The sequence below is a fragment of the Bos indicus x Bos taurus genome, chromosome 9 (assembly GCF_003369695.1).
Source record: "Bos indicus x Bos taurus breed Angus x Brahman F1 hybrid chromosome 9, Bos_hybrid_MaternalHap_v2.0, whole genome shotgun sequence".
Classification (NCBI taxonomy): Eukaryota; Metazoa; Chordata; class Mammalia; order Artiodactyla; family Bovidae; genus Bos; species Bos indicus x Bos taurus.
In genome coordinates this window covers 34,362,608-34,376,603 of record NC_040084.1, presented here as the reverse complement: position 1 = coordinate 34,376,603, position 13,996 = coordinate 34,362,608, and the positions used below count along the sequence as shown (strand labels likewise).

At 39.3% G+C, this 13,996-nt stretch overlaps 1 protein-coding gene across 4 annotated transcripts in view; it reads left to right on the top strand.

Annotated features, from left to right (window-relative positions):
* The window catches only part of DSE (dermatan sulfate epimerase), a 76,527-nt gene extending 66,305 nt beyond the window's left edge, over positions 1–10,222 (top strand). For 3 of the 4 annotated variants that reach the window (XM_027551152.1, XM_027551155.1, XM_027551154.1), the window contains 3 exons: positions 1,237–1,476; positions 4,317–4,524; positions 7,551–10,222. In XM_027551152.1, coding sequence (XP_027406953.1) covers positions 1,237–1,476; positions 4,317–4,524; positions 7,551–9,312 — 2,210 coding nt within the window. In that variant the 3' untranslated portion in view covers positions 9,313–10,222. The remainder of the gene's footprint in view (positions 1–1,236; positions 1,477–4,316; positions 4,525–7,550) is intronic. The other variant, XM_027551153.1, reaches the window with a different exon arrangement.
* The last annotated feature ends 3,774 nt before the right edge of the window (positions 10,223–13,996 follow it).

Below are 13,996 nucleotides of genomic sequence, written 5' to 3'. Positions count from 1 at the left end.
GTTCACAGCAGAGCCTGAGAATGGTGCTGCCCCCATGAGATGAGATCTGGGACTTACTTAGGCTGGGACTTTGGCTTTAGGCTTGGACACAGCTGGTGGTACCTGGGCCTCTGGAAGCCCCCATACCCAGCACATCTAGTAGGCCAAGGTAGAAAGTTCAGCATGGATGACCATGCACATGTCTCTGGGAAAGAAATAACAAGTCTACTCACATTAGGAGACTGGGAGCTTAATTTGATCCTTAGGAGTTGTGTATTTTAAATACAAGCAAACAAAACAAACTTTAAAGACCCGGGTTCAGATCAAAGCTCTGTTCACTTTTAGTCGTATGCCAGAGGACAAGTCAACCTTTCTGTAATTTTGGAGAAAGAGTGCATAATTGAGTTGTTAAAAGGATTAAGTAAGGTTATGTTTGGTGCTATGTAACTTCTAAATGCTACAAAACGTGAGGAATTGTTATTGTTGCCTAAATGCTGGTTTCACAAAAATGATAGAAAAATAGCATTTCTGAGTCAAAAGCATTTTATAAAATATTTTAGACCTTTAACTCTCAGTTGGGGAAAATGAAAACGGTGGCAGGTGAAGAAGTACTTGAACAAAATCATGTAGCTCATTTTTGGCAGACGTGGGACTCGCAGGTGACTTTTGTCACCTTAGATCACCACTCCAGTGCTCTCTCCACCCCTCTGTGCTGCCTGGTCCGATGCTGTGACATCTAAAAGCACATAAAGGACGAGATGCTGTCTTCTAAGAACAGGATAAGTTGGAGACTGTTCATTTAGCATTTATAGAATTTGCAGCTTATTACAGATTCTGTAAAATAATGGCAACAGTTGTTGTGAAGTGGAAAACTTCAAAAATATTATCAGTTGGTGATTTAGAGAAATTGAATAAAAGCCTCAATATACATGATCTTTTCTTGCAGGCATGAAGTATGTCAATTTGTAACCTCAGATGTGGTGTGATTTCAATTTATTAATGATTATTAAATTACTGATACTTATTTAAAGGTTTGCCTTTAATTAATAAATGACCTGTATCAAGAACTTCTTAAATTATGGGCTCATCATAAACCTGGATTAGCAAGATGCTGTTTATAACATTGATAAGTAAGAGTTTTACAAAGTGCAATTTGCATAAAATAGTTAGATAACTAAGAGGGTTTAATTTGGCCACATTTTTGTTTTTGCTTTGTTACGTCCTTAGTCATTGTTTTCATGTGTTTTCATCCTTTAGGGTACCTTCAGGAAGCTTACTTATGGACCAAACAAGTTCTGACCATCATGGAGAAGTCTCTGGTCTTGCTCCGAGAGGTGACAGATGGCTCCCTCTATGAAGGAGTTGCATATGGCAGCTACACCACTAGATCACTCTTCCAGTATATGTTTCTTGTTCAAAGGCACTTTGACATCAACCACTTTGGCCACCCATGGCTTAAACAACACTTTGCATTTATGTATAGAACCATTCTGCCAGGTACAGTAAAGACTTAGAAGTGAAAAAAACTTTATTATAATTTTTTCTGATTATGAAGATGGGTTAGATTAAGAAATGTGGGATTTGAGCCATATTGAGGTTAAAGGGATGTTTTTTTTAATCAAAGAATTTAAGAGTTGTATATAGCCAAGAATATTCTGGATGTTAATGTGAGGATTTCTGATTTAAATATTATAAAACGTGGAGTATAACAGATCAAATATAATTTGTAGTCCCATGGTACTTTTATTTTTGTGTGTGTATACAAACTTGGGTACATATACAAACTCTTTTTCATGAACCTAAAAATATAAATATTTATGGTTACATGTTATTTTCCTTTATGTGTAAACCCTAGTTAATCCTATTTATTATTATTTTTTTTTAGTTTAAAATTTTTTCTTCTAAACTATACAGACATAATTCAAAATAGAGATTACACTTGGAGGTTTAGTATTCTCTTTAAATATTTTTGGGTTTGATCCGTGGGTCAGGAAGATCCCCTAGAGAAGAGAATGGCTATCCACTCCAATATTCTTGCCTGGGGAATTCCATGGACAGAGGAGCCTGGTGGGCAATAGTCCATATTGAAATAAATGGTATAAAATATAGAAAGCTAACCAAAAAATGAATTTCTATGAAACCCCTAATTTCTTGTTGTTATGTCGTAAGCTTTTAAGTAAGCATTTTAAGAGAACTGGCTTTGAAGAGAGAAGCCTTTTATTCTCACTAAATTCATTTCTAGGACAGACTATAACTCTGCTTACTTCTAAACAGGAGTAAATTTTCATCAGGATGGGTTTTTCCCCAGTGAAATGCAATTTTTAGTTGAGTGATTCTAGACCTACAGCAAACAATCCAGGTTTTAAATCTTTTTGCTCTGGCTATATACACGTGGATTGGATAGAACCTCCATTATTGCATTAGTTATCAAAAAAAATACTACAGAGCCCTCAGAAGAACCATGTTATGATTTGGTTTAGACTCACATTCAGAACCCTGTTGTTTTATTGCTTATCCTTGCACATTCAGGAGAAGCCTCTTGTTTCTTTGTTTATCTTGGTAAACACAGGCCATCTAAAGCAAGGGCCTTTAAGGAGCTTCAAAGCTTTGTAATTTGATCTGAGATCTAATAATCCGCCACAGTGGGGCTTTGACTTGCTGTGAACTGTGTATATGGCCACTTCCTAAGGTGGAAAAGACAATATAATCACCTTTAAATGGAGAATTCATGTGTTTGTTTCAGTTAGTCAAACAACCTTTATTGAACATTGATGTGCCAGGCACTATCATAGGCAAGGGATTCAAAGAGTAATAAGACATACCATCTGCTTTTAAGATATTCACAGATTAGCAGAAGATTCAGAAAGTCACAATTTATAATAAGATTTACTTGCTGCCAAGTCACTTCAGTCATGTCCGACTCTGCAACCCCATAGACGGCAGCCCACCAAGCTCCCCCGTCCCTGGGATTCTCCAGGCAAGAACACTGGAGTGGGTTGCCTTTTCCTTCTCCAATGCATGAAAGTGAAGAGTAAAGTGAAGTCGCTCAGTCGTGTCCGACTCTTAGCGACCCCATAGACTGCAGCCCACCAGGCTCCTCCATCCATGGGATTCTCCAGGCAAGAGTACTGGAGTGGGGTGCCATTGCCTTCTCCGAGATTTACTTGGACAAGCATTTACTAAACTGGCAGGAGCAAAAACATTATCTATAAATTATGTAAATACGATCATGCAGGGATTTTTAGAAGGGATTTTGTGTTAAGTCAATCTGTTCTCAACAACATTTTTTTTCCTCTATACTATCTATTATAGTAACAATTATTCCTGTCTGAACCAGAGTTTTCTTCCATTATTCTTTTTCAAGGATGCCTGGAGTATTCGGTTCTTACTTGCTTCTGTTTTTCTGACCTATTCCAATATGATCTTTACATTTTTTTCTCTTTTCTTCAACTTCTGACAGTACATGTGGGCAGGATCTTCTCTGGGAATGGTTTTGTTTTCTTCCTACAGATACTCAGTTTCTCCCCTAACCTTCTAATTTCTACTGTTGTTGTTGTCCATTTGCTAAGTCATATCTGACTCTTTGTGACTCCATAGACTGCAGCAAGCCAGGATTCCCTGTCCTTCATTATCTCCTGGAGTTTGCTTAGGTTCATGTCCATTGAGTCGGTGATGCCATCCAACCATGTCATCCTCTGCCACTGTCTTCTCCTTTTGCCCTCAGTCTTTCTCAGCATTGTGGTCTTTTCCCATGAGTTGGCTCATGGCATCAGGTGGCCAAAATATTGGAGCTTCAACTTCAACAGCAGTCCTTCCAGTGAATATTCAGAGTTGATTTCCTTTAGGATTATCAACTGGTTTGATCTACTTACAGTCCAAGAGACTCTCAAGAGTCTTCTCTACTTCTACTGTATTGAATGCCAAATTGAAACACTTCATGTTATTATCTTGGCCTGGGATATGGGATGTGTTGGTGGAAACTCATTCCAGGTTCAGGGACTCACCATGCACATGAGGATAGATAGCCCATGTATCCATACAAGTATAATAGCATATGGCATGGACACTGGAAAATGAGGAAGCTGAGCAACACGTAAGCATTCCATTACCAATGACAAGTTGCCACGTAACAAATATATACACAAGGTTTGTGGAAGACCTTTGGAAGGATTTTGATTAATTGGGGTAGAGCAAAGGGATCATGGTTCTGTTTCTTATTTTTATCCTAGAAGACAATTGATTCCAATTTGCAACAAGGATTCAGAATGATTGTTTGGGGCTTTATGGAAGTATGTAGTTTTAAATTTATCTTAATTCTGTCAAACATCTTTCCTCAGGGTTTCAAAGAACTGTGGCTATTGCAGACTCAAATTACAACTGGTTTTATGGTCCGGAAAGCCAATTAGTGTTCCTGGATAAATTTGTCATGCGTAACGGCAGTGGCAACTGGTTGGCTGACCAGATCAGAAGGAACCGTGTGGTGGAAGGTCCAGGGACGCCGTCCAAAGGGCAGCGCTGGTGTACTCTTCACACGGAATTTCTCTGGTATGCTACATTGTACTGGCTTGAAAGAGAAATTGTACCCAGGGGCACCGTGTGTTAAATTTTTTTGCATTAAAAAAGAAAAACTCATCTCTTCATGCCACCTACGCACTCGCAGCTTCTGTTCAGTTCATATTGCAGTATTGAGACTCTGTTAGAAACATTTCCTTCCATTTAAGATCTAATTACTGTTTGCTGTTTTTGCTTTTCTTGTATTAGAGATATCCTTGGCTCACACTGTTTCATAGATACGCATGTTTTGATTTACATCATTTTTGAAATCATCTAAAGAGAAAAACCACAAAATTTAGACCTAGTTTTTCTGCTAATCACACTGAAAGAAAAAAAAGGTAGTAAAATGTTTTGTTTTGGTAAATGGAGCATTATAATCTTCTAATAGCAAAGCTGTTACTAAATTTTCAAAACTATTTAAAAGTGTTTGACAGTATTTGACAGTTTTACTTTGATAATAAAAGAACCATGTAATTTTTTTTGCCTTAATCTTTTAAGCCTAGAAAGAGCAGCCAGGGTCTCCTTTTTTAAAGTACTGCCAAATACATTGTTGGCATCCAATAAATTAAAGTTAAAATAAAAGGTACAGAGAATTGGTTAATCATTAATCCCTGATGTCTTTTCAAGCTATTGAAATTTGCATTCAACTACAAAGTAAGCTTGCATGGTTTGATTGCTGCTTTTCATTAAAAATAAATAAATAAACAAGAGGAAGAAAAATGTTAGTAGAGTGATAACTGTCATAGTTTAACCATCATTTTTAAGAACAGTCTTCACAGATGAACTACATATATTAATATGTAGCCATTCCTGACTCCATTTAGGGGTATGAAGTAATTACTTAATAGTGTCTTCTGCTGCTGCTGCTGCTGCTAAGTCGCTTCAGTCGTGTCCGACTCTGTGCGACCCCATAGACGGCAGCCCACCAGGCGCCCCCGTCCCTGGGATTCTCCAGGCAAGAACACTGGAGTGGGTTGCCATTTCCTTCTCCAATGCATGAACGTGAAAAGTGAAAGTGAAGTCGCTCAGTCGTGTCCGACTCTTCGCCACCCCATGGACTGCAGCCCACCAGGCTCCTCCGTCCATGGGATTTTCCAGGCAAGAGTACTGGAGTGGGGTGCCACTGCTTTCTCCAAATAGTGTTTTCACTTACCCATAAATAAAAAACCAAGAGAATTCTATAAAGTTGCTTCTAGGAGTCAGATCAATGGTAAGTCTAACTTGGTTCAGAATGTGCCTTTATGGAAATATGAAAACTGACTAAGGGATTTCTCTGGTGGTCTTAGTGGTTGAGGAAGTAAGATCCCGCATGCCGTGTGGCCAAAAAAAAAAAAGAGAGAAATAAATGGTAAATACCTGAAAAAATGACCAAAACCTGAGAGAAGGATGACCAGTTTGCTTATATCTAGATTTGTTAAACCGTGGTAATTAAGCCAACCCTCTACTCAAAGTAGATATTTTTGATGTCCTGAAACAAACTCCAGAACAATAGACAAAACAGCCCAAATCAAGTATCAATAAGCCAAACTGCCACAGCTGATGGATTCGCTTTAGAGCCCTAAGAGCTAGTGCAGGTCTGCCTTTCTTCCCTTGAGCAGCAGATCATGTGAACCTGTCAAGGCTATTGTCTGAAGTCACCAAAAGCAAAAAGTCATCTTCATTATTATTTTTACAGCCTTTCTGAATCAAGACCTGTGTTCTTAATCACGGGTTAATTAAGTAATGTTAATTATTGTCTTACTTTGATAATAAACCTGTATCATAAATTAAGATAAGAAATTTATTATTAAAAAAGCATGCAGATTAAAACAAAACAAAACCTTTGGATTTTTGTCTGGATTGAACAATGGGAGGAACAATCATAAATCCCCCCACTATTAGATTGTTTCCTGAATTTCATGCATTTATATTCTTAGGTATTGCATTGGCAGTAAATTTTATCTAATATGTGGAGTTGGACTGTATTTAAATTTATTTTTTTAGAGGGGAGGTAAGTACCAAATTTGAATTTCAGTTTTTTGCAGAACAATACTTGCTTATCACTAAGTGATGGTGCTGTGCTGTGCTTAGACACTCAGTCGTGTTCGACGCTGTGACTCCCTGGACTGCAACATGCTAGGCTCCTCTGTCAATGGGGATTCTCCAGGCAACAATACTGGAGTGGGTTGCCATGCCTTCCTCCAGCAGGTCTTCCCAACCCAGGGATCGAACCCAGGTCTCCCACATTGCAGGCAGATTCTTTACCGACTAAACCACCATGGAAACCCAAGAATACCGGAGTGGGTAGCCTATTCCTTCTCTGGGGGATTGTCCCAACTCAGGAATCGAACCGGGATCTCCTGCATTGCAGGCAAATTCTTTTACCAGCTGAGCTACCAGAGAAGCCCACTCAAGAATTGCTAGAGTCTAAATATTTTTTTAAAGAATTTTTTTTTTTGATGTGGCCCATTTTTAAAGTGGTTATTGAGTTTGTTACAGTATGGCTTCTGTTTTATGTTTTGCTTTCTTGTCACGAGGCATATGGGATCTTTGCTCTCCAACCAGGGATTGAACCTGAACCCCCTGCATAGGAAGGTGAGGTCTTAACCATTGGACCATCAGGGAAGTCCCTAGAGTCTAAATCTTAGTGTGTGGTTTCCTAGAATAGGAGCCCCTCAACTAGAGGTTTGGGTGAGCTGCTTAATTCTCTGAGCCCCAGTCTTATTTGGGTGGCAGTTCTGAAATCATTAAGTGAGGAAGGTCCATGTAGAGATGATCAGCAGCGGTCATTTCAGGCTCACACCCTTCACAGATGTAAAGGTACACTCGTCTCCCATTCACCAAGGACATTCCTCTACTCATGCTGATTGTGCATGGGTGTTTCAGAAAAGTCCATAATGCAATCTACACTGCCAGTGCTCTGGGTAGCATTTGTGTGTTGTTTCCTCTAGCCACGTTGCCATGTGGCATCACCGTTCTGATATGTCCTTTCACTTCTATCAGAAAATCACATAATTTTTAAAAATTAATTCTTTCAGGTATGATGCCAGCTTGAAATCTGTCCCCCCTCCCGATTTCGGCACCCCGACATTGCATTATTTCGAAGACTGGGGCGTTGTGACTTATGGAAGTGCGCTGCCTGCAGAAATCAATAGATCTTTCCTTTCCTTCAAGTCAGGAAAACTTGGGGGACGTGCAATATATGACATTGTCCACAGAAACAAATACAAAGACTGGATCAAAGGCTGGAGGAATTTTAACGCAGGGCATGAACATCCTGATCAAAACTCATTTACTTTCGCTCCCAACGGTGTGCCTTTCATTACTGAGGCTCTCTACGGGCCAAAGTACACCTTCTTCAACAATGTTTTGATGTTTTCCCCAGCTGCCTCCAAGAGCTGCTTTTCTCCCTGGGAGGGCCAGGTCACAGAAGACTGTTCATCAAAATGGTCTAAATATAAGCACGACCCAGCAGCTAGCTGTCAGGGGAGAGTGGTTGCTGCAGTGGAGAAAAATGGGGTGGTTTTCATCCGAGGAGAGGGTGTGGGTGCTTATAACCCCCAGCTTCACCTGAGGAACGTTCAGAGAAATCTGATCCTCCTGCATCCGCAGCTTCTCCTCCTTGTGGATCAGATACACCTGGGAGAGGACAGCCCCCTGGAGAGGGCAGCAAGCTTCTTCCACAATGTGGATTTTCCTTTCGAGGAGACGGTGGTAGATGGGGTCCACGGAGCTCTCATCAGGCAGCGAGATGGCCTCTATAAAATGTACTGGATGGATGATACTGGCTACAGTGAGAAAGGAACCTTTGCCTCAGTGACATACCCTCGCGGCTATCCCTACAACGGGACGAACTACGTGAATGTCACCACGCACCTCCGAAGTCCTGTCACCAGGGCAGCTTACCTCTTCATAGGGCCATCCATCGATGTTCAGAGCTTCAGCATCCACGGAGATGCTCAGCAACTGGATGTGTTCGTGGCCACCAGCGAGCATGCCTACGCCACTTACCTGTGGACAGGAGAGACTGCAGGGCAGTCTGCCTTTGCGCAGGTCATTGCTGACCGGCAGAAAATTCTCTTTGACCGGAGTTCAGCCATCAGGAGCAGCGTTGTCCCGGAGGTGAAGGACTACGCTGCTCTGGTGGAACAGAACCTGCAGCATTTTAAGCCCGTGTTCCAGCTGCTGGAGAAGCAGATCCTGTCCCGCGTCCGGAACACAGCCAGCTTTAGGAAGACTGCCGAGCGCCTGCTGAGATTTTCAGATAAGAGACAGACCGAGGAGGCCATCGACAGGATTTTTGCCATATCACAGCAGCAGCAGCAGCAGCAGAGCAAGTCCAAGAAGAACCGAAGGGGAGGCAAGCGCTATAAATTTGTGGATGCTGTCCCTGATATTTTTGCACAGATTGAAGTCAATGAAAGAAAGGTTCGTCAGAAAGCTCAGATCTTAGCACAGAAAGAACTGCCTGTAGATGAAGATGAAGAAATGAAAGACCTTTTAGATTTTGCAGACATAACATACGAGAAACACAAAAACGGTGATGTGATGAACGGCCGGTTTGGCCAGGCTCGGATGGTGACAACGACTCACAGCAGAGCCCCAGCGCTGTCCGCCTCGTACACCAGACTGTTTCTGATTCTCAACATTGCTATTTTCTTTGTCATGTTGGCAATGCAACTGACTTATTTCCAGAGGGCCCAGAGTCTTCATGGCCAAAGATGTCTCTATGCAGTCCTTCTGATAGATAGCTGTATATTATTATGGTTGTATTCTTCTTGTTCCCAATCACAATGTTAGTATTGAAACTATAAGTGGCTTGATTGTTTTGTGGTCACAAGTCTATGCAAAAAGAAGAGAAAAATTCATTGCCCTAGTTTATTACCGGATTTTTTTTTTCAGATTCTTTTAACAAATTAAGGGGAAAGTACTTCCACATAAGAAACCAGGAACATGGAGAACTCAGTATGCATAGAGGCAAAGAATTAGGAATAAGGGTAACTTGGTTGTCACACAGTGTTTCTGGAAATGTTTGTTTTGGCGGATTTAGGAATCCATATAATACTACTCTTAAAAGAAAAAAAAGTCTGGTTTTAAGTACTGTTTCTTTTTAAGAGAAAGAGATAGAATTGGATTTTATTAATATTAATTTAATGCTATTAGCACTCTCCAGATACTATTTTATGGAAAGACCCAGGCACACAATTCTGAAAAATACAGAAAGTTTTTTAATGTTGTAATCATGTTGAAAATAAATGTTGGTAGGTCCTGGTTATGATGGTGTCGACTTCCTTGGAGAAAAATTCATGTGAATAACAGTGTCTGCATATTGGGTTATTGTTCAGATAACATGGTAAAATGATGGCAAAAGGTTGTTAAAAACTTGAGATATATCTCCAGCAGAAAACATATATTAATGAATGAACATTTCCTTGATGATGTTGGTTTCTGCATACACATAATTGACTGCTTTTACACATCCATTGGTTGTTCAGTAAGTAAAACAATTACAGATAACTTCCTATTTTCCTTCTATGGACAACTGTTACAGACCCAATGACTAACTTCAAAATAAAATATTTTATATTTGACTTGATTTCGATACCAAAGAAGACGGGGAAGCTAAAATTTGAATATAATTCTCATGTTTTTTTAATAGAAAACTTTCTCTAAGTTTATTTTGCTAAATAAACATCATAATTGTGATTTTTCTGCAGTGTCTTTCTTTTTTCCATTCCATTCCATTTCCATTCCATTCAACATGTATTCAACAGTTTTGAAATCTTTGAAGAAAACTGTTTATTTGAACTTGCGTTAATTAAGCATAAGTTGGAATAAGCAAAATAAGTTGCTTATTTTCTTTTTTGTTGTTTAAACATATTTTAAACAGTTAGACAAAAGCCAAACTCTGATATTTAGGTAATATCAAACTTTAAAAAACTATTTTTAAAGTTTTATTTAATTCGATAAGAGCAAGGGCTGCTCTCTGGTTGCAGTGTGCGGGCTTCTCATTGTGGTGGCTTCTCTTGCTGCAGAGCACAGGCTCTGGGGCACTCAGGCTTCTGTAGTTGTGGTGCACGGGCTTCGTTGCCCCGAAGCATGTGGGATCTTCCCAGACCTGGGATTGAACCACTGTCCCCTGCATGGCAAGATGTATTCTTAACCAGTGGACCACCAAGGAAGCCCTGTACCAAACTTCTAAAACATAAAATTTTTGAATTTTGATTAAGTCCTCAGGAGGTAATAGCAGTACAGAATACTGGATATGTATTCCACAGATTGGTATTTCAGCATAAGAAAATGATATACTTAAAAGGAACTTGAGTGGATTGTCTTACATTTAGCATATTTTGAGTTTTCTGTATTTCTCCCTCAAAAACAGAATATGTTTGGCTCAAGTTTATAGTAATACATTCGCTGATACAAATCCAAGGTAATAATGACCACCTTTTCGTTGTACATGTCCTTTTGGTTCATGAAAATACTGATAAGTAACAGAAAACAAGAACGTGGAGAAACTTAGGAGCCCCTTTTCTCAGTTTTAATTTTGAATCTTCTTACACTAAAAAAACCCCACAAGTCTGACTTTTCACTGTGCTTTACTCATACTGGAAATCTAGAGAATGACTTCTGAGGAAGTATTTTTTTTTTTCTTTCATGGAAGAAATCTCTGGGGAGGATGTCATTACACACTGTTTGAAAGAATAATGTTTTCAAAAGAATAATGCTTCCGTTTGTCCTGCATGGATGCTGTTACGGGGTTTTAAACTTGCTTTATGTGACAGATTCTCCATTTACTTAACCTCATTCGACATTCCTCTCTTCTACTCTTTCTCATTCAGAAAGGATGAATTGTCTGAAATGATCAAAAGCAAATTTTGAAAAAGAGGGTAAATTGCTCTTTGAGGCTACCAAGCAAACCTGATCCCAGACCCAAAAACTCAGGCATACTTTCTCATAGAGATGAAAAGTGCTTTCCTTTTGTTTTCACTAGTTTAGGGCAGGCAGTGAATTTGTCCCCATAGCATGATCCAGTGTAATACATTAGCTCACTTAAAAAGCAACTTTTAAAAATACAGTAATTGCATATCTTTAAAACAAAATTAATTACAGGATTTGTTTTCCTTCTAGTGGATCTTGTATTTATTTTAATTGAAAAGATATTTCCACAGTCAGTGACTTAAGTGGTGAAGCAAGAAAAAAAATGCTAAGACAGATCACAGCTCTTCATAACAAGACATGCTTTATATCAGGGATACTGCATAGATGGGGAAAGAGTGGAAACAGTGTCAGACTTTATCTTTTTGGGCTCCAAAATCACTGCAGATGGTGACTGCAGCCATGAAATTAAAAGACGCTTACTCCTTGGAAGGAAAGTTATGACCAACCTAGATAGCATATTCAAAAGCAGAGACATTACTTTGCCAACAAAGGTCTGTCTAGTCAAGGCTATGGTTTTTCCAATGGTCATTGGTCATTCCAACCTCATGTGAAGAGTTGACTCATTGGAAAAGACTGATGCTGGGAGGGATTGGGGGCAGGAGGAAAAGGGTACGACAGAGGATGAGATGGCTGGATGGCATCACCGACTCGATGGACTTGAGTTTGAGTTGAACTCCAGGAGTTGGTGATGGACAGGGAGGCCTGGTGTGCTGCGATTCACGGGGTCGCAAAGAGTCAGACACGACTGAGCGACTGAACTGGACTGGAACTGGACTGCATATTTGAATAAAACTAAAGAACTCTTTGTATCTTCCAGAAAAAGAAGCGATGTTAAATCTGTCTTGAAACTGAGTAATTAATTATGGAATCTGTTTCAGCACTGCTCACTGAAAGGAGTATTTCAGGTTTACTGGATAACATGGGAACTTTGTTCAGAGGATTGGCAGGACTTTGAGTCCTCACCCTAAAGAAAATTTGGGCATCTTGAGCCTACAGAGCTTGTCTGTGTAGTGGAAGAGGCCTGTTTCCTGGTTGGTAACTGATTAGATTCTTAACAGCCATAATGATGGATGAGACCTATTTGCTGAGAGAAGTCTTTTGAGATCCTTGTTATAACTTAATAAAGTCAACTGGAAGACATTCTTAAACTGTTTTAATAATTAGAATCTATTATGTCACCTAGAATTTGAATTTAATTCTGCCACAAAGATTTTAGTCATAGTTTTTAAGAAGTACCAACTGTTCGAAGGTTACTAGAAAATAGTTTTAACATACAGACTTTAATTTTTTAAGAAGAAAAATTTATATTACAACTTAACCTGCTTTTAAAAAAATTTTGACAGTTCACAAACCACCACAAAGGAAATGGAAATTTCCCCAAATTTTTGAGAGCAAACAAGTGATGAAATGCTTGTATTTTTGTTACTTAATAAAAAAATGCATGTTGATCGTTAGAAATATAAATCAAGATCAACTGGACACTTCTGAGAGTTAAAAGAGAAGCAAACAAGATTCCGAGACTGTTCTAGGCAAATTAGGACATATGGTCATCTGTGTCTTAGAGTAATTCAGGAAATAAAAGGGGCGGGAGATGTATATGAACATCTGAGTTCAGTGCTTAAAAAAGAAGCTTGAGATGATCTTGTCAACTACAAATTGCCACTTGGCATTGGCTTACCTACTTATCTGCCTCTACAAGGATTAAATAATGTGCTACTGCAGCTGCTGATTTTCAGCAACCCCTGAAAGGAGTTCAGGGTGGAGAGCAGAAAAGAGGCACTCCATACTCAGAAAAAATTGGCAAGACAAGTCTTCAGATAGATATTTTCAGGAGCTGATTTTATGAACCCAATTCTTACATCTCCCCATATCTAGAAAAGCACTAAAATCCTTCGTGGTGATGACTGTTCCTCATGACTAGCTAAGCTTCATGAGAGTAGCAAAAATCTGGAAAAATACGTGCTTGATGGCAAGTATCCCCCTTCATCAAAATCACATATATACTGATCTTCCCCCCTGCCTCTTGGGAGCAGTTTCTCAGAGTTCTCTGGGGTGCCATCTCCCCGACTGTGGTCCTCACATTACCCCCAATAAAACTTAACTCACAACTCTCACATTTCACATTTTTTTAAGGTCACCAATCTAAGCCTCCAGGTGCAGAAACAAACTCAAGCAAAGGGAGGTTTTATCTACTTATTCCTGTACTTACATCACTTCTGTTGGCAAATCACTTGATTTTTTCCTCTTTAGGTTTGCATTGAGAAGAGTTCAGTTTCTGCAGCTTATTTAGCTTATTGGTGTAGGTAACTTGTTTTTCCAGCAATGTTTCAGCTAGATATGTGCTTTACACTATATAGTATTAGTGAAGTACTGACAAGTTTTCAGGAAATGACAAAGAAATCATGCATTCCAATACATGGTCTAAATATTAAAATTTCAGTCATCAATTATTTTAATAGGTTCAAACCCTATTAAGCAAGATGTGATTGCCATGCAAAAGATAAAAGTTGATGAAGTTACATTATGAGTTTCCTGTTCTTGG